The following is a 22,672-nucleotide window of genomic DNA, read 5'->3' on the forward strand; positions in this document are numbered from 1 at the left end:
TCAGAATGAAGAAAGAAAGTGGAAAGGCAGAGTAAAATACATTTGAAAGATGCCTTGAAAGGGATACGCAATACCATGTTGTGATGTAAGACTTACACTTGAGCTGTTCAGAAATCAGGTGTTTACTAATCTACCCCGCTGTCCATACAGACGGTGGAAATGAGATGAAGAGCCATTTCATAAGTGAAAATTTAAACTATAGATAACCTGAAGAATTTCCAACTGCAAAAATCCATATTCTCATCTGTCTCTTGATAGAAATATGAAATAAAAATAAGATACTGAAAGTGTCCTTGAGTTTTCTGTTCCCGGCAAACTCGAGTTCTTTCACGATGCCGTCGTTTGCAGGTTTGGACGTTGACGATGAGGGTAATTAAAACTCCAACTTACATGTACCATTCCATCTCTCTGTATAATACTTCAAACAAAATTATCCGATACATCAGTGCAGATCCATTTTTTGTATCTCTAAAATTACGATTATGTACTCATGTTAGCATTGTAGTTTTGACTAAATTTGTACAACCATACTATGTTTTTCCACCACCCGTCACATTTAAGTCGTACAGAGCCAGGTGTTTCAGGTTGTTTTTGCTGGTTCTGTGGAGCGAATTGTTAACGATAAGATTTCGGTTTATTAGTTTGGGAATTTACAAATTTAGCGGTCATATTGTTAGACAGTTTAGTCCTAATACAGAAATATTAATAACTATCAATACTACTGGAAGGATTTTTTCGAAAGATAGAATGGTACGAGTGAAAAAGCAGCCTAGACCTTATCGTAGACTGCTAATATTCTGTTTTCTATCCCGAAAATTTTTCCTGTGATCTTCAGAATAGGGACTTTACCAGTTAATGTTATCGTTAAAGTATGTGCCTTGTCTTTATTCTGTGATTCCAGTCGATCATCAGTATAGTAGGTCTCCATGACTAGATCAGTGAATAAGACTGATAAAGCTGTAATAATTCCGGATCTAACTTTTATAGTTTCATAACAAATGGAGTCCGGGGTCAGTTGGCTTAAGTCAGCCTGCCTGTTATGATTGCTTATGAGGCCATACTTCACCCACTAATCGTAGGAAACTTATGAATTTTGATAAACCTCGAGATATTACATTTAAGTTGGTCAGGTTCATATGGTTGGAATTTTATTGCTGAAGCCCAGTTCTTTCAAACGTCTTTAATGGATGGGATCACGATTAAACGTTTAAATCACTGGTTTTGGCTAGTCAAAACTTACTACGCTTATGTGTTTATTATATTGTTAGACTATTGTATATTTTAAGTTGTGAAAATATTCATTTGACATCATTCGTGTGGACTAAAGATACCTTCATGAAATACTGGCAGACTGGTGAAATGTTTTGTTTTGCCAGTGTTGTAAGCAGGTCCTTTCATTTGGGCTTTATTTTGTATTTAGACCCCTAAAATGTGCTATCTAGATAACCATATCAAGAAAGGTAGTTTTCCTCAGGGGATTTCCTGAACTCTTACCATCCCACAAAGCAACGAAGCAACCATAGATGAGATCCCTTAATAACTGGCAGGTTCTCACTTTATCTTTTTAAGATGATGGAGCCCATTTCCACCATTGGTTTTGAATCAGGAGTTTAAAATTCCCTTACGTTGCCCCTCCATATTTATCAAGTCATCCTACGTTGACGACTCTTGACTTCATCCCCTAACTTTTGTATAAATCCCCAATATGTAAAAACAGTGGGATTTCCATGGAAAACTGTAAATGGGCAATCATATAAGAGAATTTTAGGAAAGTGAAAAAATCTTACCTTGTGGTGTGCTAAGGAAAAAATGTCAGTGCTGTTAAAAAGTTTCGTAACTAGTACTTGACATTAGATCTATCAGTCAGTCAGCTACAATGTAGGACCAGGCACATATATGCATCAGTTATCATACCTCATTAGTACAACAAGATGAACACTGATATTCGATGAAGCCATTAGATTTGTGGCTTCATCGAATATTAAAATTTATCTAGAGTCAAATTTTAATGGAGCAGTGGGCGAGTGTCTAATATATAGTTTAGGAAGTATTCCAAATGAGTGTGCACAATTTGACTATATCATGTAAAGTAGTCAGCCAGTCACAACGTAGAATCTGGCATGTATTTACATCAATTCAAGTTGCCATACCCCATCAGAACAGAGAGATGAAGTTGTCAGGCCAAGCTGCAGAATAGTAGAGGTATTAACAGTGCCAGTTTTGGGTTCATGTTCATGATTTCATTGGTTCAATACGTTTCAAAGTATTTAATTTTGAACGCTATGTTCAACTATTTTTCTGTTGGCTATTTACTTATCCTCTTCAGAAATTATTCCTGATATTCTGGACCAGAAACCCAAAGTTGAAGACCATCTGGGTTCAACAATTATAGTGGATGGATGTCCTGTTGTTGGCCCAGCTAAATTCGAGCTTCTTAAAAAGTTTTTGCTAGATAAATTTTCGAAAATCGGCCCGATAGTAGATCATGAGTTCCCTTTGGATAATGAAAAACAAACAAAAGGATATATTTTCATTACCTACGAGAACGGAAAGGCAGCATCACAAGCTGTCCGAACCATGAATAATGTTCCTCTGGACAAGAATCACACTTTCCAGGTTACTCTATTGTCAGATTTCGAACGAGTAACAAATGTTCCGACTGAATGGGTACCTCCACCCAAACAAGAATATAAGGATTTAGTGAGTTGTATTCTGTTAACTTATAGAGGTCAATTTTAGGGTAATTTAAAGAGCTGGTTGTTGAATGAGTTTTGTCGGGACCAGTTTGCGGTTGTCTATAATGATGGTGAAACTGGATCCGTTTATTGGCATACTGCTGTCGAACCAGTTGTGGCTGAAGAACGGGCTCATTGGACTGATGGGTGGATGCGATGGTCACCCAGAGGGACTTATTTGGCAACAATGCATTCTTTGGGTATTATTTTATGGGGCGGTGAGAAGTTCCAAAGAATCGGTCGTTTTCCCCATTCAGGTGTCAAAACAATAGAATTTTCACCCATGGAACAGTAAGTTGTTATTTTTATTCATATTCCATACCTACTGTTATGTGCTTTGATGTTATCAAAGTGCTTTTTTGTATCTATGACTGGTTTCGGAATCCAACTTCATTTTATTCCTATAGTCATTTTGATGGAGATTTGTTCTCTGAGCTGGATAGTTTGGTCGTGGAGCCTTCATCGTTCTTCTGAACAACATCATCAGCACAAACTTCAGATAGAAGTGAAGTGTTCGAATCTGTCCACATGTGGTTCACAGCTTGTCTTGTAGACCTCGAGGTTGATTGATTCTTGTTGACCTTAAACCTGTCATTGTTTACTTCTTTGTTTTGGTTGTACACCTCGAGGTGTACAGGACAAGCTGTGAAACACATATGGAGAAATTCGAACACTTCACTTCTATCTGAAGTTTGTGCTGATGATCTTGTTCAGAAGAACGCTGAAAGCCCCACGACCAAACCATTCAGCTCAGAGAACGAAACTCCATCAAAATCATCCACCTGAGCTACAAATCTTCACCATTCCTTTAGTCAAGATTTCTGACAACAGTGCAAATGTGTATTGATCAAGAGCTGTATGAAAGTTAGTCTTGGAGGATTGGACGGTGGATATAGTAACTAGTAAGGTCTATTTGATCAATAAAATATAAGCGTTTGGCTGAGATTAAAATTTTAGCCAAGTAACTCGTCTGTTTTAAGGACCATTTTCAAAAAGTGCGCATAGACCAACAAAGGTTGTTTTACGTTTTATGGATAGTTTTCCATGTTCAGTAAGGAAAGGTACAGGTGTCTCATTCCCAAAAGTCATTGTTTAGGGCTGTATTTATATCCTAAAGTAAATTGACCTTGTCTACACAGTTGATTTCGAACTAAATGTGATTGAACATCACTGTACTTCCTGACATCTATACATAAGTGTTCCGATTACCATTGGGGAATAGGCCACCTTCCAGGGATATTCAACCAATCGTTCCCTGAACTTCCCTTTCTAGTCGTTACCAAGTGCTATTTAAGACCTTGATACCTGTCTCCAGTTCCTATCCACACCATTGGCTGCTTTCTCATAGTCAAGGATGATGATTTATAGCTATGAGTTCCACTCAACTGATTGTTCAGCAATGTTCTGCAATGTTGCTTCGGTCTGGGTACCCGGGCAGTATCACAGCCCACACACAAATGATGAACTGTCTATAATTATGGAAACTACTTTTCTTGCTTCAACTAACAATCAAATGATTCAAATTATTATTATTATTATTATTATTATTATTATTATTATTATTATTATTCACCCTCTTTTATTCCTACTCTGTCTATACTTATTTTTTCGACTTATACAGCAGCTCGTCTATGGTGGAAATTCGACTCTGTCTAAACGTTCTCGCGTCATTGTCCGGTGTGGCGCATATATATTGGCGCTCTCCTGTACCAATATTTATGTGTTCAAATAAATAATAATAAATAATAAATATAATAATGTCGCAGTTTGGTCGGTGCACAATCGATTTTTAAGAAACTGATCTTGTTGATTTCATAGTTGACCAAATATTTCGTTCTGTCTAAGAATACTCTCGTTTGATACCAAAAGCAGCATAATCTTTTTGCAGTCCTCAGATTTACTAAAACCCTCCCTCGGTATTTTGATGAGGTATCCTTTCCTGGTTTTTGGTACTTCTTCCTGCTAAGTCTTTCTAAAGAGAACATGAAACATCCTTGTAGTTATCTATATATCTGACTTCCGTGCTTCAGCTGAAGTGCTATCTGGTTGTGCTCTGCCATACTGTATTTCCCTGCAAACTTTTTGGTTGCATTATTTGGTTATTTCATATCTTTTTCTCATGCTTTTTCTGCTGTAGTTGCTAGATCTTCTACATCGACTTGTCATCTCTAATGCTCTTCACCCTTTTGTGTACTTCTGTACATTCAATATGTGCCTTGACTTTATGCGCCATTATTCGGTTGTTGTTGTCGACTGTTTTGTTATTTCTCGTTCTTTAAATCCTTCACAGGGTGTCTAAGGTGACCCATTTTTTGTTCTAGTGTTTCTTAGGGCCCATGTTTAAGTTTTTGATTTTCTAGTCCATTTCCAGTTGTTTTTTATAGTCGTTTCTTACTCCAGCATATTTTGTAAAACTTGAAAATTATTGCTGGGAGTTATGTTGAACTCATTGAGTTTGTTAATATCTCGAAGGAAGGCTCTATCATACGTTGTAGTGCTTTTCGTCCAATTATTTAGTACTTATTAAGCTTCATTTTAGCCTGGCAACTACCAGGCGGTGATTTAAAGCTCTCTCTGGTTCTCTGTGTTCTTACGCCTTTCAAAGGCCTAAATTTTTTGGTCAATTTGGCTTTCTGTAGTGTGGCCCGGCGCAATCCTTATGACTTTGGGTATGTATTTTTGGGGACAATGCTCCCACCTGTGATCATGTTAAAAGAACACAGATTTACCGATCTCACTATACTTGTTCCTTTGTTCTAGTCCTTTGTGCCCCATAATGGGTTCATACCCAATAATGACTATCTCGACCTCGGCGTTTAGGTTCTTCACCAGTATAATCAGGTGCTTTTCTGGACATCTCCGTATGATGGACTACAGCCTCTTTTAAGACCGATCTCTATAATCTTTTCTGCTATCGTTAGGGGATTAGTAACACCGGGTTTCTCATCCTGCATGTTCTTCTCCTGCTGTTTTGGAGAGCATCAGTACAACTCCCTATGTAGCATTTTATTCGTGACCAGAATAAAATAACTCCCTCCTGAAGTTACCTTAATTGTCCAAATTATGTCTAATGGCTATCACTTATTCCAAACAAAGCCATGTTGTATCTCCTCATTTTTGTCTCTATTTGATTGACACCCTCTCGGTTTCCTTTTTTTTCGCACATTCTATGTGCTTATATTAATTGTTGTCTTGGTTGTCTAAAGGATTATCGGTCTCTCAGCTTTCACAATGAGGCATTATAATTCTGTGTGAAAACTCCTCAACCTCCAAGAGAGAGTTTAAATGGTTTAGATACATTTTTCTGGTTATCATTTTTATGGTGCGGTGTTATAATTTCTCTTATTACTGCCCAGCTACTGCTCTTACTTAGTATTCTTGAACAATACTTCACTCAATCAGTCCCCAAATCAGAACACGGGTGAACAGGAACGTAATTATATTCGAAATAAAAAGTTGGATGCTAGTAGAAATCACAGTAAGAGAAAAGTATGTTTATAGTTTCCACATGAGAATGTTTTAGTCTTCTCCAAATATCAATTAGCGCTAATTGGATAAGAAATAACCAATCAGCGTACCTCATCACAATTTTTCACAGAAGGTGCTTTAATGTAATCTATATCCCGTTAACACGGGGTTAGGGTTAGGGGTGGGGTCGCAAACCCTACGTCCATCCCTCTACCTTTGTGCTTGGGGCGGGATGTAATCCAAAGGGGCTCCAGGCGGAGTTTGTGTTCTTGTTAGTCTTTAAATAAAATGTGTAGTTTATGGTCCAGCGCGCAATTCCTGAATCACACTATTTTTTCGTGTTATGTAAGTTGGTTGAATAGTGATGATATTAACTAATCATTCATGCTAATACAAACTAGTCAAGCATCTTTAACGACTAGACTGGGTTTAGGATTTTTACAGATGTAAACATTTATACCATGTTGAAGGATAACCGTTAAATCAAGTGGAAAGTATTTTTTTTAATCAAGATAAATCTTAAAACTATAGTACTTTGTGAAGTAAAAAAGGTAACAATTCTTATCTTAAAAATATAAAGTAAACTTCTGAGTTTGTCTCTTAATTATTATTCAGTTACTGTAATTTTGTTTAATTTCCATATTTACCTGATAGATTTATGATAACTTTGAGTCCAAGTCCCAACTTTCCCACCGATGAACGTGCAGACGCAATCGTATGGGATGTGAAGCGCTGTGTTAGTCGTCGAGAGTTCTCCGTTCCAATCGATTTCCATCCGGCCTTCAAATGGTCTCCAAAGGATGAATATTTTGCTTGCTTGCGAGATGGTGTCATTAGTATTTACTGTGCTAGCAATTTTAGACTTTTGGATAAAAAGAAAATTGGGGGCAATATTCGTGATTTTTCTTGGTCACCGTCTGATAATATTTTAGCGTACTGGGTACCTGAATCTGATAATACTCCAGCCAGGTATGTACTGATTTAACTTATCGGTTACGAACAAACTATTTTGATTTTCACAATAACATCTGTGCTAAGGTATCAGTATAATTTTAATTCCTTTCATCAATCCTTCACTTATTTATTTGGTAGTTTTGGCGGTATTTATTAATTGTAAGAGAGATGTTTTTCATGAGTCCACTTCAGCTGAAAAACTAAGTAACCTTAAACAGCTATTTTTTCCCAACATAAGTTTTCTTGAGATCCTTCAGCTCTGATATTTTTTTATTCAAAGAATATGCCTTTAGTTTTATACTTCTGTTATATTTATAAACCTTTAAGCAGTAATTATGTTATAGTATTTGTAAGACAATTAGAATGTCTGTCGAATCATCATTACATCACAATAAAATGCCTTCAAATTGATCTTTTCAAGCTGTGTTATTAATTTAAAATTGCAAGGGATGTAAACAAGCGGACATCATTAATTCTCCTATTTTAATTATACATATAAATTATGTATACAAAAAGTAAATGAATACAGTGTTACATTTATTCACTGATTTAATGTCATTAATTAATAATTTAGAGTTGTTCTTTTGGAAGTACCAAGTCGTCAGGAACTATGCACAAAGAATTTATTTTCCGTAGCTGAAATCAGTCTTCTATGGCATGAACAAGGTGACTTTTTAGCTGTTCAGGTATTAAGGTGTGCAAAAAAGAAGTTGGACGGTGAAAAGCAAGTGAAATATGTGGTAAGTTTTGAATGTTGTAAATGATTTTTATTCTGGCCAATATGACAGTTATTCTCACATATATACAATGTATCCATTTTCTGTCTCATCAGATTTATCTACTGCACATTAGTTATTTAAATTTTCAATCTCGAATTTCACGGATTCAAACAAAATCCCGTCTTTATTTTTTACATTAAAATGGTTACTGTCATATGTGATACAACTATCACACAATTTTACCGAAAAACTCACCACAACACTGATAAAGCACAAATTCATGCTATCTTGGATTATTCTCCAACCTCATCCTCAGTATTTGAAAAGAAATGTAGACATTGAAGAATACATATACTGCGGCTACCGAGGATAGTGATATAGTTGGAGATGTGAGTGCTTGTTAAACAGTTAAGAGTAATCTTGAATCCCCTTATAAGACAGATTTGATACCTGTCCTATGAATCATTCTTGTACGGTATAAACTAACGATACATGATAACGCTTTATTAGTTGTATTTGGTCCATAAATAGATTTCGAAAGGAAGACCGATTTTTTGTAAAATGGACTTCTACTGCTTAAACAGCAGGTAGAAATACGGTACGGCTCTTATATATATATATATATATATATATATATATATATATATATATATATATATATATATATATATATATACGTGAATCATCAATTTTCGGTTCACAGTAAACTTATGGCCAACAAAAATAAAACCTAAGAGGGTACCTACCCTTCTCCTCCCCCAATATGCTGATCGATAAGTGGTTTAGACAGTTATCAAGTCTCTGGGTGATGACTGCTCATAAGACTGAATTGTTGACCTATGCATCCGATTAAACTGATATCAGAAGATAAGGCGGTTGCTCAGTAGAATAGCCTTTTTGATTAAAAGGTTGATTAAATGATTGTACCATATAGAAACTATTGGTCATCCATCCTCCAACGGAGTTAATGCGTAACCATCAAGCTTAATTCCTACTAAGTCATATCAGAGATGTAGATATTTTTTAAATAGCTCTAGTGTTTTTACAATAAACAAATTGTTCAGTTATTAAATATGAAATGCAAGTACTTAACTGATTGTAAATAAAACTAGTATTTCATGAGTTTTAGGCGAAAATCATGATTTTAAATTTTTTGTTAAACAAAGTTGCTGCACTTGTCCAACTCATGATCGAGCGACAAATTAATGCCTATTAAAAGAACCTTTATCTTATACATTTTGTAAGTAATTACTTGCAAACCTGTTGTTGGTTATCAACAAATTTTAATAAGCATGACCTTCAGAATAATGTCTATAATGTTGATGTTCTTTTAGCTTTTCATTAATAGTTTACTGTCTTCCAATCGAAAACTGTTTATTTGATTAAGTTTCATTCTGAAATTCAGTGACTGATTTTTTAAAAAAAAGCTAAATATTGCTGATCTGTTTTGGGAATCAGTGATAATAAGACACTATCAGAAGGGGTTTGTGGAGATTTTTAGAAATTTTCATAGATTGAAATCATGAGTCAGTTGAAGCTAGACCACCATTGAAAACCTGAAAGCACTGGACGGCCGTTTCGTCCTAGTATGGGACTGCTGAGGAGTCCCATACTAGGACGAAACGGCCGTCCAGTGCTTTCAGGTTTTCAATAGTGGTCTAGCTTCAACTGACTCATGATTTCAATCTGTGAAAATAAGACATTAAACATGCAAACTATGTTTAAAATAATTCTAACGTTTCACCAGATAAAATAGTTTGGACCTCACCAGGGAAGTAATCGCTTACTTTCCTGAAAAAGACATGCAAAACATTGGAATAATTTGAATTCCTGTTATTGAGATTATTTCAAAATTAAATTCCACATTTAATGTCTTTCACTTACTCTGCCCCCTAGTCCCGTCAAACTAATTATTCAAACTGTGATGAACATTTGTTTCAGTGATAATAATCCATAAAAGTATTTATTAACTACTTTTTCACCTTACTAAATATCTTAGCATAATTGTTAGCATATGCTTGTAGAATAATGTTTTAGCAGATAATCATATGCTTGTTGGAGTTTTTAAAGCAGAATACGATGATGTAACTGCAATTGCAGTAAGTGTTTGACTGCATATCAGACATGAATATTTGTGTCGTCTTTGTTGATTCACCAATGCACTGTATATGGGGATGAGTGTTTAGTTTTCTAATTGATATTTGATATAATTTAATTCGTTTCTCTTTTACTATCAGGGTACCTACACCAATTTTGAAATTGTTCGTTTAAGAGAAAAATTATATCCTGTTGATCAGCTGGAAGTTAAAGGCACTGTATCGAATTTTCAATGGGAACCTTGTGGTACGCGTTTCGCTTTCTTACAATCTGTAACAAGTGGAAAATTGTCAATCGCTATTTATGATGTATCTCGTGGAACTAATGTTCGCGAAGTTACTGTTCTTGATCTTGCTTCACCTCGAACCAATGATCTTCGTTGGTCATCTAAGGGTGGGATTATTGTAGCAGCAGGTTTAAGAAGGTGAATATAAATTATTGTTAAAATCCCATGCAATTGAACAATTTCCCGAAGAAAGGTATTTTCTTCAAGCATCTGGACTAGGCTAGGTTATTTGTTTTTAATTTATACACATAATTGGACAAGTGAAGTTAAAAAATCCTGATATTCTTGCACCTGTGTCCCATTAAGCGAATACCTATATATATATAAAAGTTGGGAACTCACTTTTGGTGACAAGTAATGTAACTGGTTATCTATTAATTAGACCATCTAGATTTTTTATTTGCTATAATCAGCATTATATGGTTGTTAGAATGGTGAATAGGATGCTGATCGACTAGTAGTAATTCGAAAGAATACGATGTGGCCAAGATGGTAACTGTCTGCATCAATTATTGTCAGTTACCAAATGAACAATTGACAACGCAGTTAATTTGTCTTCTTCCGTTTTAATGAAATAAAATTGTGAAACAAAATAAGAGTTTTAATATTGCATAACTTATAACGAATTGATATGCGAGACGGTATTGGAAAATTATTGAGACTCATTAAACTTATGGGATTGAATGTTGGTTAGTTTTTATTCACACGATAAATTAACAGACATAATTATATAGGATGAGTCTAAAGGCTTGCCTTAAAAACATTTTTAATGATTTATAGTTGATCTACCGTAGGTCAAACGGAAACCTAGTTGATTATCCAGTTTACTGATATTTATGCCATTGATAATTGTTATAACGGTTGGTTTTCCACATTTACCTGTATGGGACGTAAATTTACCTTAGAAGAATATCTACACTAGATTCCCTTTCAGTGTATATTTTACGATATTTCAACACAACTCAGATCAAGAACACGTGATTAACCTGACCACAACGTAAATTTATTTCCACACCAAAAAACCCAACACAAACCAACAACAATGAACAATCAATAATAATACTTATAAAGATAGGGGAATATATAACTCATCTGTCAGACTATCGACAGTCTGACTAAGCAGACAACCAATCATTATCATTCTCGTTCACATATCAATAATATTGTTAATTTCCGCATCATTAATTCAAGTCCTATCATAACCTTCTTCCTTCTCAAATACCATCATCATTTGAAGCATCAGCTACTTTACCTTCCAACACTTTGTTCTTTATATAAAAAACATTTGTGTTGGTTTCAGTGTTTCAACTGAAAGCTTATGAACTTTATCACAATGTAGTGAATTTATAGTGAAAATTCCCATTTCAACATTTGGTAAATAAAGAAGGAGCGAATCGAGCGAGAAAATTCTTTTCAATTAGATTTTCATCATGGCACTTCACTAATGTATATATATATATATGATTTACAATAATGAAATAATACTCATCGAGTGGATACGTTACGTAATAATTATATTATGACATCCATTATAAATTGGAAGAATTTAGCTACGATTTTTATGTTATCATCTAGGAAGTGTTGTTTATGAGTTTGTGCCATAATTCATTGTATATGTTTTTGGTTATGGTATAAGGAATTCTTTCAATCTGTTAGCTTACTGAGACACATCCCAGTTTTTGATTTTTCAGTTAGTTTTAACAAGTCATAACTTGGGTTGTATATGGCTTACCTTTCATATTGCATATTTTTTAAAAATTTAGTGCTGATGGTATACTGGAATTCATTTCAGCAAATGAGGGTCAGATTTTAGCTAAGGGAGAACATCCAACTGTTAGTGATATACAATGGGATCCTACAGGAAGGTATATAGCGACAACAGTAAGTAGTTTCTATCAGAAGAATGATAATGCAATATGGTTTTGGAATTGTGTGGGTCGTTGCTTGTATAAAATGAACTTGCGTGGAATTCGCACTTTCATCTGGAGACCACGACCACCTACGCTACTCAGCGCTGAACAGCTGCAGGTATGTTGGGTATAATTTAAATATGGGCTTTTTTAATATGGCTAGAGAATCACAAATTAGACAAGAGTAGGCTGACTGTTGTACGAAAATCAGCATATCAGTTAGTATCTTATGAATAATAGTGTAATGTAGTAGTATTTAATGTAGTTCTCATATGTAAAAGTTTAATGTCGATGAGAGAATCGCATTTCTCAAATGCTGTCTGTTAAAACGTTAGTCTTTCATTGTTTAGAAAGTCCAGTCAACTCGGGATATCATAGGACAAAACCTAACACGAATATACATGCAATACTCATCAGCACAATAAAAGAGGAAACACGCAAAAGAGAAGCGGATGAAAAATAACTATAATTTGTATTATAATAAAGATTTGAACATAAAAGAAATCGTTCAAGAGAACACAATGGTATTGGAGAATAAAAAGTGTGGACCAATGTCATGTTCACTATTAGAAAGGTGACGAAACGTATCTTGATTTAATATGACCAAGTGTGAGTTGTGCCTAAAAACGCCTTAAATAGCAGATTATCATTATCTCCATAGATTCCGGCCAGAGAATCTGAATCTACTATCATGACATACTTTATCTGCCGATGACTGCATGGAAGAATACTTTTTCGATGTTTACCATTACATGTTAGTGTAGATAGACAGTGACTGAATGTGCTTACTACATGTCAAAATCATCTAAAGCAGTGATTAGTTGTTATTTGATTCAATTTAGCATTTTCATCTCAGACCATACAATTAACCTAAAAACTGCCCACTTGGTAATCGAACCTTATCGAAACAATGGTTCGAAAGCACTTGTAATAGAATACTTGTAGCTGACACATGTCTTCTACTTTCATAAATCACATAAAACTGGACCTGGTGATCGAGTTGGATCATTACCATTAGTTCGTTGCAATTCGGTTCTTTATTAATAAATCAACGGAAATTTTTTATCTTGGGCATCACATACAATTATTTGACGCTTGTTATTTTTTCTCTTTTGTTGAAACCAATTGACTCATTTTCATTGGGTTCTTCTTTCTTTGTTGTTTAACACGTACTATGTGTTATAGGCTATTAAAAAGAATATGGCAAAATATAATTCACAGTTAGCCAACGAAGATCGTATGCTTGCTTCAAAGGCTAGCAGAGAATTGCTTGAGAAACGACAAAAATTATTAACTGAATTCAATATTTGGAAAAATGCTATCATTAAATTATATAATAAAGATGAAGAGGAACGCTTTAGATTAAGAGGTATGTGCGACGGGGTTCATTCAAAGCAAGCTATTGTTATTTTTCTAAGTTTGGAGGATTACTACTTAGATGGTAATGTAAAATTTTTAATTTTTAATGAAGTTATTAAAAAAAATACTCAAAATAGACCAACTTCGATAGTCTTTCGAATTTATAAGCATGATTTTCAATCTCATTGTCATCAATTCAAAGTTACATACATATAGCTTCGAAATGAACGAGTTAGTATTACTATTCATTTTAATACAATATATTTTACTTACTGTTTTGTTGTACACCAGCGTGTTTACACTGACTTAATCTATTTTATAAGAAATTTTATACAATAAGTTTATTTGTGATAACTTTGACTGATCTATATGTATATTGAGTCGTACACTGATTTTGACTGGTTGACTGGCTAACTCAGAGTTTGCTCGAAAATAATACACATTTTCTAATAGTAATGATTTAACTAAGCAAACTGAACACGATATCAAGAATGGATTTATGCTAATATTACACAAATAAACAGAAAATATGATTACTTCCAAGAATCTTGTATCATGGACCCGCGAAATATCGGAAGACAAATCCTGGTCTGTGGCTACGAAGGATTAATATTTTACGTGGTTTACATACATCTGTAAACAACCTAAACTTGCAGTAAGAAAATAATTAAATGGTTATTGCTGATTAGTTCAGTAACAGTGTACATTGTCCAAGAATGTTATTCTTATCATTTTACAGGATAAATCTAAAGTAGGATAGTTTCTATCTCATTGACCAATGAACTAAAATGTTGATTTCTAAATTGATTGTTTCTCAGCATTCTGTTATATTCACGGATACCTTTTGATATTTTTCATGGCCATTACGGACATTAAGAATTGAGAATGATTTAATTATACTTTTTAGTATTTATAAGTTAAATTAATATCACGCTTACAATAGATCGAGTATTTTATTTGATAGACCTAAAAAAATATTCTGTTTCACCCTTGAAACTGTCTATCATCTCAATTAGACACTATGTCATTTGATAAACTTTTGAGGATTTTCATATTCTTATTGAAAATTATTCTTAGTTATGCAAAAAAAGTTTTATTCAAAACAAAATTGTAATATGTTTGCGGTGTTTATCAGTTATCAGTTGTTTATTTAAAAGAATAATAAATATTCACCTTCAGTTTAGTTTTCATGATAAAATGAACTATTTACTTATTATAAAATGTGTTATATTAAGTTTTTGATTGAGATCATGAACCGATTGATGTTGAACCACTATTGAAAACCTGGAAGCACTGGACGGCCGTTCCGCCCTATTGTGGGCTCCTCAGAAGTGCGCATCCACGATCCCGCTCGCGGGATTCGAACCCTGTACTTCCAGGTTTTCAATGGTGGTCTTAACACCAATCGGTTCATGATCTCAGTCAAAAACTTAATAATCTCCACAACCCCTATGTGATATATTAGTTAATTTTCGATACTTTTCACAATATTTAACTTTTGTATTGTCAGTTTTACTCTACATCTTCCATTTTTATCAAGTTAGCAATAAGGAGGCTACTATCAGGTATTGTGGAATTATTATCTCCATTTCAACTTAATATAATTTGATAGTTTACTTGTGAAAATGACATTAAAATCATCAGTATATTAACAATTCTATACTTTAATAATTCATTTCATAATTTTATATTGAAAATGAAAGGTTCTGGCGCTGATACATCATCTCGTGAACCGCAAACAGAAGAAGAATTGGAAATTTTAATCAGTGCTGTACATGAAACAATTCGTAAAAATACAGACGAATAATAAATGAATACACTTTGTAACCGTAGTTATCTATCTTTTTTTCTTCTCTCTCTTTCTATCTCCCTTAAACAAACTGTACAAAATAAAATCTGAATTTAAAAAAGATATGAAATTATTGTTACGATTTGATTGTTCAGCAAAATTCTTGTAAAAAATATAGCGAAATGGGAATATGGAAAAATTAATTTTAAATTCTTACTTGCTAAAATTGATTGATGGTTTGTTTGTGAAGTGTTCAGTTTTGTGTTTCCTTCTCTCTTTTTGTCTTCTGTAATTGCGTTTCTGGTATTTTTATTGATGATTGTGTACTGTATGAAATTCAAACTATGGTAACAATTCGTAACTGTAAACCTTATTTATTTCGTGTATTCAGTTATTTGGTAAAATAACATTTATGAAGTGTTTGTTTATTTACTAGTCAATCATAAGCAACGAAAAAACTTGATACATATGCTTAAGCTACCGCAACATATTAGCACAGAAAGATAAATTTATGAAGAAAAATCCCAGAGTAGTAGTAATCGTATGTGTAGTAGCAGAAAACACTAAGCGTAGACATTATTATTTGAGTGGAATGATAGAATTCATGAAAAAAATCAGAAAATAATTTTGGAACTCGAGATTTAAAGATACATAAATTAATGAATGTAACTACGCTATTTCCAGCTCTTCTAGGCCATTAACTCCAGCATTTCCAACTTTTGGTTACAATAGGTATCATTACCAAGGTCTGACTTGATGATTACGAATAAATTGAGTATCGGGTAGATTGTTATAAATAAATTCCTATACTTGTAATGAGTAGGAAAATTAAGTTTTTTGACGTTTCTCCACTTCAGAGATATAATAACCAAATCAAAATTTATCCAAGTTTAAATAGTACAATGGAACAACACAAGAATATTATGTGATCAGTCAAAAACAGGTCTGAATACATAGTATTCTTGTGATGTTCTGTTGTACTGTTTAAACTCGTATTAATTTTGACTTAGTTATTTTTTTGAAGTGCCTTACACGGAGTCACGAAACGTCAGAAAATTTAATTTTTCTACTCGTTGGGATATTACAAATATATTAATTTATTTTGGTTACAATAATCGCCTGGATCTCAACCAAATAGTAAATCCCAAAAATCTACGCCTTCTGTGAGAAAGATGCTTGCAGAGTTCATTATCACGCTATTTACTAGATACTGGGCACAAAATGGATTTGATGAATTACTGTTCAATAAATAATTCGATCCAACATTTCTTAAATTCACAGAAGCCGTAACAGAAGACTTAAGTGTGATTTTTGTATTCAAAAGTCAGTAGTTAACCCTTAACAACTTTAATGACATTATTACCCCTTTATTTAACTTAGTGAATTCATCATAATTTAATGAGTTGGCCTCAACCTATTACAAAATAACTACCCTTCGTAATACTTTAATTCTGAAATTCTTTCACACCATTACATCCAACTTATTTTGATTGACAATTAATTGTTAATATTATATTATCAATTAGAAGGTAACTAAACATATTAGCTTGTATTTAAGTGAAGAGCAAACAACAAAAAAATACAATGAAGTTATCATATTCTATAAATATTATCGTTTGTGGTTTGTTTAATTCATATGGAAATTATTTCTAATACTGTTATAGTTTTTGTTAATTTGGATGCGCACTGCTGAGGAGTCCCATGATAGGACGAAACGGCTGTCCAGTGCTTCGAGGTTTGCCATGGTGGTCTAGCTTCAATCAACTGATGATTTCAACTATTGAAATTTCTAAAATCTCCACAAAACCCCTTACTGATAATAATCATCTGTTCACTAGTGACTGACTCCAAGAGGCATTTCCTGGAGTTCTAGTGAGAAGCTGTGACCACTGGAGTTCAATCAGGTCTGTTGTGAGATAGTAACTCACTGAAGAAAATGGTGTACGGTGGCGCAATTTTGTAGATTGGTTGAAGTTAGACATTAACACCGTTGGATGTCGGCTCAGTTGTCTAATGGTTAGGCGCTCGCACGCGAGACTGATAGGTCCTGGGTTCGAATCTCGCGGTGGGGGGTTCATGGGTGCGTACTGTTGAGGAGTCCCATACTGGTGGTCTAGCTTCAATTAACTCATGATTTCAACTATTTGAATTTAAAATGTAACCAGAGAATTTGATCTTTCCAATAAATAAATAAAACAACTACAATTAGTATTCAAATAATGAATATAGCAATCTGTTCATTTTACCCTAGTAAACGCAAATATAAGAAAGTTAAAGCAATTAGTCCCTTTAATAAATTTCGATAATGTAATAATAATAATAATAATAATAATAATAATAATCTTCATCTTCTTATTACATTATCAAAACAGATATAAGAATTTCCTATTTCTAGTTTATTTATAGCTAGTAGGTATTTTTTTCTTTTGAAAAACAATATTTATTAGGTCCACAGTTTTTATTCTGTCAACAAGTGATACTTATTTTTGGTTAAGTCATTGATCTCCATTTATAGCTTTTAAAATATAAATAATAATAAGTTAATGTATTATTATTATCATTATTATTACAATTGGCTTTATTCTATATTATATTTTTGGTACAATATAGAAGTCTCAACACAAAGTATTTCAACAAACCCTTTTTTCTTATTTTTTAATTGATCCTTACGGTAAATATTGAGTGATCGTCAGTTAGATGTTAGAAGTTAAGGGGATCGACATCTGAATAGTATTCATTTTTTCTCAATGCATCTTGCCAGTCACTACGATGACTCTGGTTGTACTTTTTTGTAACTTGTACGGTGATAGGTTGTAAACTTTTCATAAACGTACCTGAATAGGTTTTGCGATTAATAGACATAGAAATGCTTTAAAACAAATTAAAGAAACAGATAACTTGTTGGAATGTTTAAATGGGAGGAACAGGTAGCTCAGATATTCAAGAAGGCCATCAAGAAAATGTTGTGGTACTATGATCCAATCGCTACAAAGCATTTCGAAACAATTGATCATTTCGTAAGATTGAAATTCCCATCATCTTGTGTTATTACAATTGGACTTTTTAATATGGGCTAGCCTCCTGTTTAACAAATATTATTTCCTCATAATTGTAAATATTTATGTTGAAGACTAATCAACATGAATGGTACATCGATAATTAATAGGATGGTACATCATCAAATCTTAAAAGAACCTTCAAAGTCACTATAATCTGAAACACCTTTTCCTTAATGCCCAATAAAAACATTGAGTAGCTTCACTTAGTCAATAACCATAGTCAATACTGTTATACAGTTAATTGATATAATGATGTATCAAAACAAACAAAGACAGATAACGTGTTGGGATGTCTGGAACAGGTAGCCCAGATATATAAGCAGGCATCGTGAGTAAAATAGGATTCATTGATTGATTTCATGTATATATATGGTTTTAGTATAACGAATTCAAAGTTTAAAGTTACAGTTTTAATGGTTATTCAAGAAAAAAAAACTATCACTTCTATTTTCAGATTTACGTATTCTCATTTATTCAGTCAATTGTTGTACTTGTGATGAAAAGTATTAATTTCACTATATATAAATTATATTAAGACGTATTTTGATCTGGATGATTAAGAAAAGCTAATATATGGAAACTACTGATGTAGAATTAAAGTAACAATTTTATCGAGATATTTGACAATTCCAGTTTAAGTCTTTTGTTTTTGTGAGAACTACTATATGTGGAATTTATTGTTCTATTGTCAAATAGTCAGTGAATTACTGTAAAATGACTTAACTGTGCTTTGTGATCAAGTTAAAATTTATTGAAAATTGTCCATTTGCTTGTCGGCAAAAAAACACAACCATCAATAAACCCCAATATTGACGCAGCAGATAAAGTAAGACACTAGTTAATCAGAATGTACATAATTAATTCTTCTTCCAAAGACAATTAATTGTAATTGTGTATAGCGAATTGACGAGTTGTTTTGCCTTCGGCTAAAGGCAAGGGGATATCAGTTAACTAATATATGTCTTTCTGTGGCAATATTTTCTTTTATATTGTCGATTATTACACTCCAAAATACTTAGATCTAGTCGACTTTTATATACGTACTTAATAATTACTGAATATAATATCTCATCTTAATAATTCAATGTTTATTAGCTATTATGAAGTATAGTCGTATTCGTGGAAGTAGAAAAAGACAATGAAGCAAATATGCTATGATGTTTAAAGGTAGACAGTGTTCCAAGTACGAGAAAATAAAAATAAGTTTATCAGACTTAGAAAAGAACAAACAAACAAATAGATAACCTAATCAATTTGTTGCTTTTCTTATACATTACATAAAATTTTATCAGATAATACTCTGGATATCACTAAACAACCATATATAAAAGGGTATTGTGGCCAAAATCAGTCATTCATACATATAAATACATGGACATGACATTTTGTTGAATTCAGTAAACACAGTAATGTTTTTTTCATTTTCTAATTTTTGAAAAAAAGTGACTGAAAATAAATAAATAAATTCATGAACAAAATTAAAATCATTTAACTTAGAAAATACTATTTTGATTTGGTAAGTTAAGACTGTGAAAACATCAAACTTGGACGTGATGAAGTAATCTGTTTACTGTTTGTTTTTTTATTTCATTCAATTGGTAACTGTATAGATAAAGAAAAAAAACTGGTAAAAAGAGAATCAAGCAAAAACAAAGAGGAGAAAAAATGGAGTTTGAATAGATATGTACAATATTTTGATGGTTTCAGTAAGATTATGATAATATGAGATAGGTCAGACGCTTTGTTTGCATATATCACTGAGTTAGCGAATTCTGATTTTTTTGTTGTTACAGGATTACATATGTATATATGGAAAGGTTCGTGATTGTAAAATAGACAATGTATAATAGATTTAAAATGGAAAGAATGGTTATGATTAAGTATTGTTTGATCACATTATTACACAACATTTACCACTCGGTCTGGAGCCTAAATCATCTCCATAATTGATTAACTCCCTTCTTGGTAGAGATGCTGTAGCATGTACAACTTGTCCTGAACCACTTTGTTGACCTGAAGTAATTCTACTTCTAGTTGTTTGTTTAACATCATTGCGATTGATGTTTGGAGAACGTAGAATAATATTTTGGCTGTCAGGATGATTTTCTTCATTACGAAGTTGATTGTTTTGAAACGGATTATTAGACGGCAGTGCACAATATGCATTATGTACTGAAATATCAGTTTCTCTATTGTCATTTCTTGATGGCTTTTGCTCTGATAATATTGGTTTTTTCTTCCTTGTGGAGGAACGTCTTTCTCCACGAACCGGTTGATTGTTTAAATCAGTCGTCTGGTTATTGTTATCGCGTCGAGGAAGAGAAGATGCGTATGCATTATCATGGCTACTTACTCGAGCCCTAAGGTGAGTGCCAGACTGATCTGGATTAGCTAACCCTTCAACGCCAGATATTGTTCGACTTTTTGACTGACGTAGTTGAGGACTTAGAGTATGATGTTGAGATGATAGGTCGGGTGAGCTGATTGGTGGAGATTTACTTCCGTATTCTGTCTGTTGAGGTCGTCGTGTCAATGTGCCGACATTTTCAGGATTTTGTACAGGACCCGAAGGAACTCTGACAATTCTCTGAAAGAGAAAAGAAACAAATGACAATCTTTTATAGTTTTATCTTTTTTCATTTGTAAAATGTGTAAAATAAAGGTTTTTTGGCAAAATAACATCCCTTAACCACTTCCTAGTCGAAACGATAAATCTATTAATTATGTCTATGAAATATACAAAAGATACTAAAAAAGATATCAAGTTTTGTACGGTTAGTTCACTTTCCAATAAGTCGATCTTAAGTTCCAATGTCAACTCTTCTAATTTAGCTCAAACAACTAGATGATATTATTGACTCACACAAAGTTCGACTCAGAGTCAAACGTGACCACAAATTTAGTAAATGAGCTAGATTACATAAATTTTAAGGAAAAGAAGATTTCTACCAGAAAGGTAGTTTTAATTTCTACATTTTCTTATGTGTACACGAGGGTAAAATTGACCATATTTTTTATAACAAAATAGTTTTAAAAGAAACCTTGTATTAATTACCAGTATATAAATCAGATAAATCATCCAGTTATATGGAACGTGTAGAATCTGACGGATACGTGTGTTGTCTCATCATATTGCCATACTATATTAGTACAGCGAGGTAAAATTATCAAGACAAATCCCAGTATAGTAGAAGTAGTAGCATGTCTATGCTGTTCAGCTGATACCATAATTGGTAGATGTTATTCTTTTGTATGTTAACTATACAGACAGTAAGTGAATGCTATATAATCTAAGATCTTTTAATTTTTATATAAATCATGTTTGTTATCTAGTTCAAAATAATTTTTTTATAGTTCGTGTAATTTAAACAAATCTGTAACTTTCTTAATATAGGTAATTTATATTTATTACTGAAAATAATATCTTATCATTGATGTAAAATTTCAGGGATAGCTTGATAGTTAAAGCATTTGGCTTCTAACCAATGCTTCACAGGTTTGAATATTGATAAATTTCAGTTTTGACAGCAACAGTATATTAGTTGTGAATCAATTAAGGTTAGACATATGTACCGTTGGATACTGACTCAATAGTCAAAAGGTTAGACGTTGGTCAAGAGACCTAGATGTCCTAGGTTCGATCTCCAGTCGTGTCATGATTGCTCAATGCTGAGAAGTCATATACTAGAACAAAACATCTGTCTAGTGCTTCCTGGTTCTTAATGATTGTCTAACTTAGGTTGGGTTGTGATCTCATAAATGGATCAACAATATTTGAGTAGTTAATCTTCACGAAGACTTATCAGGATATAAATAGCATTGGATACAAGTAAGCTAAATGAAGAAGCTTTCAAACTATTTACTATGTAAGTTATTTATTAGGGTATCAACTTACTTCTTTATCATGACCTGTACGATGAGGTGCAACAGGAGATGGACTGACAACACCTATTGGACCAGAGTCGTTATTTAGTGTAGACTGTGGGTTGTTGCGCTTGGATAGGTTGACCTAAAGATAATAATCGACAAAAGAACAGTAGGAAAAAGGCAGGTTTGTCATGTTAATTATAAATTGAATATAAAAGGAAAACAACGAAGAACGATGGTATGTATTCAGATTATAGTATACGAATGAAAAATTATATATAGTGAGTTACTGTAACACAAAATAAAATAATGAATGAATTACTGGACAGTTGTTTTATTGTCAATGTTATTCATAAACAGGAGTCTCAAGCGAAAGCTAATGGCTATTAATTCTATAGTGAACAAGAACACGAGTGGGGACAATCGAAT

General features: G+C 33.1%; 2 protein-coding genes across 2 annotated transcripts in view; one reads left to right on the plus strand and one right to left on the minus strand.

Moving 5' to 3' along the window:
• Positions 1-207: 207 nt before the first annotated feature.
• Positions 208-16,798, plus strand: EIF3B (translation initiation factor eIF-3b like protein). Its single transcript, XM_051211689.1, has 9 exons — positions 208-369; positions 2,327-2,700; positions 2,740-3,026; positions 6,858-7,172; positions 7,732-7,897; positions 10,114-10,397; positions 12,023-12,287; positions 13,355-13,538; positions 15,232-16,798. The coding sequence occupies exons 1-9, from the start codon at positions 333-335 to the stop codon at positions 15,333-15,335; spliced, it is 2,016 nt and encodes a 671-aa protein (XP_051071777.1). The 5' UTR covers positions 208-332; the 3' UTR covers positions 15,336-16,798.
• A 949-nt stretch (positions 16,799-17,747) lies between these two features.
• MS3_00003829 (uncharacterized protein) overlaps positions 17,748-22,672 on the minus strand; it is a 103,645-nt gene continuing 98,720 nt past the window's right edge. The window contains exons 10-11 of the mRNA XM_051211690.1: positions 22,272-22,385; positions 17,748-20,963 (exon numbers count right to left, since the gene is read on the minus strand). Of these exons, the coding sequence (XP_051071778.1) occupies positions 20,268-20,963; positions 22,272-22,385 (810 nt within the window). The 3' untranslated portion in view covers positions 17,748-20,267. The remainder of the gene's footprint in view (positions 20,964-22,271; positions 22,386-22,672) is intronic.

Source organism: Schistosoma haematobium, chromosome ZW (assembly GCF_000699445.3).
Source record: "Schistosoma haematobium chromosome ZW, whole genome shotgun sequence".
Lineage (NCBI taxonomy): Eukaryota > Metazoa > Platyhelminthes > Trematoda > Strigeidida > Schistosomatidae > Schistosoma > Schistosoma haematobium.